Source organism: Gossypium raimondii, chromosome 10 (genome assembly GCF_025698545.1).
Source record: "Gossypium raimondii isolate GPD5lz chromosome 10, ASM2569854v1, whole genome shotgun sequence".
In the NCBI taxonomy this organism is placed as follows: Eukaryota; Viridiplantae; Streptophyta; class Magnoliopsida; order Malvales; family Malvaceae; genus Gossypium; species Gossypium raimondii.
This window is the reverse complement of record NC_068574.1, coordinates 55821243-55826216: the sequence shown is the minus strand read 5'-3', so window position 1 is coordinate 55826216 and position 4974 is coordinate 55821243. Positions and strand designations below refer to the sequence as shown.

At 34.8% G+C, this 4974-nt stretch overlaps 1 protein-coding gene across 2 annotated transcripts; it reads right to left on the bottom strand.

The window, feature by feature from the left end:
- Window positions 1–594: 594 nt before the first annotated feature.
- Window positions 595–3493, bottom strand: LOC105776947 (GATA transcription factor 8). Of its 2 annotated transcripts, XM_012599933.2 has the most exons (4): window positions 3348–3493; window positions 2803–2884; window positions 2102–2384; window positions 595–1789 (listed from the first exon to the last, which is right to left on the bottom strand). In XM_012599933.2, exons 3-4 carry the CDS (start codon window positions 2339–2341, stop codon window positions 1016–1018), a joined length of 1014 nt encoding a protein of 337 aa, XP_012455387.1. In that variant the 5' UTR covers window positions 2342–2384; window positions 2803–2884; window positions 3348–3493; the 3' UTR covers window positions 595–1015. The 2 variants fall into 2 exon arrangements, with proteins under 2 accessions (XP_012455387.1, XP_052478249.1); XM_052622289.1 differs by lacking the exon at window positions 3348–3493 and having other exon boundaries at window positions 2803–3259.
- Window positions 3494–4974: the final 1481 nt, after the last annotated feature.

The following is a 4974-nucleotide window of genomic DNA, read 5'->3' as shown; positions in this document are numbered from 1 at the left end:
TTTGGTAGCATTGAGTGAGATTAGGAGGATTGAGACATTTTGCCAAATCCTTTCATAACAACCTTACTAATGATTACTTGATTTTGATTATCTAACCAAATTAGCTAAAAGGTTTTTTTTAATTTAGGATTTTTTATAAGAATAACGAGTTATTCATTTATGAACTAGAAACTGATATCATATAAAAACTTGAACAATTTTTTTGAAATTTCAACAATGATTTGACAACAAATTTGGGGTGTGTGTTTTAACAAAACTTAACATTTTCTTAACTTAGATTATAAGGGACTTCTGGGTCCAATTTGGTTGATCAACTATGATATCAATGGGAAGCCTTACTCTTGCTTGAAATTCAAGAATGTCTTTTTAATGACTAGTTTTCATTTTCTAAACTTTTGGGTCTTTATCACTCAAATGATATTATTTTTAACAATTTTGTGGTCTCCTTTGAATAGTTTCCTCAAAATGGGTAATTTCTAAAAAAGTCCAACTACCATTTGCTAGAATCCCAGAGGCTTAAATATGAATTATTTTTCATCACTTATATTTCATTGTTAATGAAGAAAGAGGCACAAAAAGTATAGAAATTAAGCATTTAAAAGGGAAATTTAGATGATTTTTTTTTCACTGCAAAAAGAATCCCCAAATAGGAAGAAAAAAAAATTAAAAAGAAAATAACGACTCCAATAATTAATAACCTTTGAAGGACCTACTCTTTACTAAAAAAACCTACAACTTTTGCTACCCTTAAAACCTTCCATTTTCCCCTAAACCCTTTTTCTTTCTCTCATTAAAATCCCTCTCTACAATTCTAAAATATTTGTCATGTATTGCTCCAATTTCCCCCCCATTTCCAACCCTATACAAAAATAAAACAATGAACAAAGAGAAAAATAACAATAACAAAAATAAACACATAAAAAAAAAAGATTAAAAGAGATTGGGATGGGGGAAACATTGTGAAAGTTTTAACCCCATCAACATTAGGGTTCCAAAATTCTCCAAAGCCCTCCCTTCATATGTAATCTAGTGCTGGGTTGCTTTTATTTGGGATCATTTCTGGTGCATCAGCTGTCCCACATTTGGTCCTCATTTCCAGCACTTTCTTATGAGAATTCGAGTGCACCGACGGGATAAACGTCGGACTCGCCGCCGGTCGGTACTCGGGAAAGAGCCTGCCAGATTTATACCGCACTCCGCATGCATTGCAAAGGGTTTTCGGTCCCATTGGCCCTGCCCTCCATTGAGGTGTCTTTGTTATCTCACAATGCATGCATTTCCTAACAGATGGATTTTGAGTAGTGTTGTTATCAGTAGGTGGTGCTGCTGCTGCTGGGAGTGTCAACTTGATCTTCTTTTTCTTCTTGTGTTCCGGGTTAACTTGTCGTGGCAACTTGATCAGAAGCCGAGACTCAGCGTGGTTCTCGGAGTCGGATGGCACCTTGGGAACAAACAACGACTGAGGAACGTCGTTGTCATTGACGGACGAAGACGGGGAGATAAGCTGAATCGCTGGACGAGGGTTGAAAGTGGCGGGACGGGGACGTTTGCTACGCGCACGTCCGCACTTCCCAGGGGCGGCAACCGGTTTCTCCCCGGAGTAAGAGCTGCTGCTTTCGAGGACCGAAACCGGACTGGATGTCTGGAATTGATGGTGATCATGATCATGATGGGATGGTGAATCCTTATTGTTTGAATTAGGCTCTTGTTTCTTAATTGTCAAGCTTGCTCCACAATTTGAATCTTCAACAAAGTTTGACAACCACTCCAATTGAACAATGTCTTCATACTGCAAAATCAATCGAAAATTAATCAAAATAAAAATATTTGTCAAAAAAAGTATGTGTAAGTGGACCCCACAACACATAAACATTATATTTTCCAACAAAGGCATGCATAACTAATCACATGACAAATCATGTGACTTACATAACCGAAGCAATAATTATGCCTTCAAATAATGCGAGACTCTTGGCTGTATTCCACTTTTTTTCGACCAATGTAGCCGACAATCAGATATCATAAAAAAACCTAAACTTTAATCATGGGTGATATTTATGACGTCATAATTATGATACAAAAAGAACTTTAAGACACTAACCGGAACAGAGAGTTCGGCGGAGAGGTCGGAAGCGCTGTTGTTGGAAAAAACTGAGTCAGAACCCGGGAATGACTCGGGGTGAGCAGTCCAAATGCTGGGAAAAGCGGCGGCGTTGACGGCGGAATCAGGGGCGGAGAAGCCAGCTTCGACATCCTCGTTAGGGAAGTCGAGGAGGTCGTCTATGTGGTCGAAGAAGCTGCCGCAATCTATCTCGTCGATGAAGTTGGTTGGTCCAATCATGGTTTCTTTATGTTAATAATTTCTCTCTAAGAAATTTATAAACCTGTAAAGAAAAGGAAATGTAAGATTTATTAGTAATAATGTTAATTTTGCATGTGAATGTCTCTCTTTATTGAAAAGCGGTCACTGCTAAAATGATTGAGCCGTGTGGCGCATGTTAGCATAAGAATTTTTTTGAAAAATACAATTTTGAAAATTGAAATTTCAAATTTGAGCAATTTTGAATTGAAATTTGGAAGTATTTGAGATTTTTTTTGGTAATACAAATTTGTTTTTATGTTCCAAAATTTTTTATTTTATTTGCTCAAATGGATGGTGAAGTAAAAATTAAAATTTTCTAAGTTAGTGCAAGGTGGTCCAATGCTAGCTAAAATTTGTTTTTTTTAAGGTGGGAGGATTATTGATTTTTAAAATTCTATTTTCAAAAGTGAACAAAAAAATGGAGGGATTATGAAGCAAACCTTTCGTTACTAAGTGAGCAAAACTTTTCTGGGGAAACAGGAGATAATTTTCCAGGAAAATGAAGAGAATTGTTCGAGATACCTGCAACCAAAAAAAAGGTGAAATTGTTAGTGCATAAAAGACTACAATGCTAGCTGAAGTAAACTTTTTTGAGCTAATGAAAACCAGTTCTCAAAAATTCAGTTTCAATTCCTCTGTTTTCTCAGCTACCAAACAGGGTATCATTCATGGAAAAAGAAATGATTTTTGAACCCATAATTGAACACCATACTCCCTGCCGACACTAAAATTTCCAATGTAACAACAAACCCAATTTTAAAAACCAACAAAACTCACTGAAAATGTTAAACTTGGAGCTAAAAAGAATTCAAAAATTCCCAATTTCCCACCAAAACAAGAACTCATTGAGAAACCCAATGTTCAAAAAGATCAAAACTTTCAACTCCAATGAAACAAGTTCCAAAAACCCAACTTCATATTTGTCCAAAATCAGTCATGTAAATGAGTAATAGTGTGAGCAGAGGCAATGAGGAGAGAATAATACCTTTGAAGAAGAAAGAGAGGAAAATTGAAGGGGAGAGAGAAAGGGAAACAAAGGATAAAAAGGAGAGGGCAGGGGGGATTTATGGTAGGTCAGCACTCAGCATCCTTTCCTTCATTGCTAGCTGTCTTTTACTCTTCTTTCTGTCTTCATCTTCAAGGCTTCTCTCTCTTTTTATTACTCCTTTTGGGTCCCATCCCTTTTTTTTTTTCTAGATTTTCAAATTTTTTTCCACCCAAGGTTTTCAATTAAAAATAAAAGATATCAAGAAAAAAAAAATCAAATTTTGGGGTTTTTTTACAAATTTTTTTAAAAAAATTGTTTGAATAAATTGGAGGCAAAAACGTGAACTTTTTTAGAGCACTATTTACACATTTCATTATGAGTTCGTTTTGTTAGTACAATCAGAAGAAAGGTTTTGTTTTTTAGTTTCATGAGTGAATTTAAGAATCATAAGTTTACCTAAAATATTTATATTTCATGAATTTAAGAAAAATAGTTAATTATATTTTTTTATAATAGGATAGTATTTAGTAAATTTTAGTAAAAAATCTCATCCCAACCCATGAATAGAAGAAGAATGTGCTTCAACATACTTGAACCCACATCCTCCTATATTAATAATAATATTCATACTAATCAAATTAAGATTCAATCGGTATTTAATCATTAAATTTAATTATAGTAAACTGTGAAGTAAATTTCGGACTTTATTACCATTACCCTTAAATTTTTAACTCCCTAAGTTAAAAAAACATGAGAAAAACAAAGTCAAAAGAAAGAAACAAGTAACGCGTGTAAATAAGACGTGAATGGAAGTACACCGAATTTGCCTTACGTGGCAAATTTTCATTGGGAATTTTGACGTGGAAATAGAAAACTGCGCGTGGGGTTTGTTTTACTTGGGGTTTAAAATTCCCGTGTGGATTAGATTTGCCACCTATTTCCCATAAAAATACAACTTTTATTTTCTCTTTTGTCAATTAACCTAACGCGGTTTTTATGCCCAAGATTTTTTAAAACTAAGTAAACTAATTGGATATCTTATTCTTTTTATTTTTGCTAAAATAATTGTTTTTTATGGATTTGCTACTTCTTTCGGAGAGGTTTGTGAAGTGTCGTTCGTTTGAATTTGGTAGAATTTCAACAAGTCTACTATTATTTCCTGTGCAAGTTTTATTTATTGACTCTATTGAGAACTCAAGCAACTTCACAAAATAACTTTGTCGAGAGCTTGAAGAAGCAGCGAATTCACAAAGTAAAAAATGCCTCACTAAGTGTTTGAACAGGCAAACCGTGCCCACCATGGTGTACTCATGCCATGTAGCTTGTAAGGCATTAATGGGTGAGAACAATGTTGTTTGAGCTAGTTATAGTGCATGGGTTTGAGTTCAACCATACAGAATTGTGCATGGCTGCTTCCACTTTATGAGCCAAATGCATCTTTAGGCTCTTAAATTCTTGATAAAATCACTCTATAAAACCGAATAAGATCTTAATAGAGTTGAGAAACAATTCCGTATTGGAGGACAATAACGATTTTGCTGAAGGGTCCTTCGACTGCAAGGGAGCGACACTTTGCAAATTTCTCTTAAAAGTGTCTAAAATCTCTCTAGACTTTTAAGTTAAA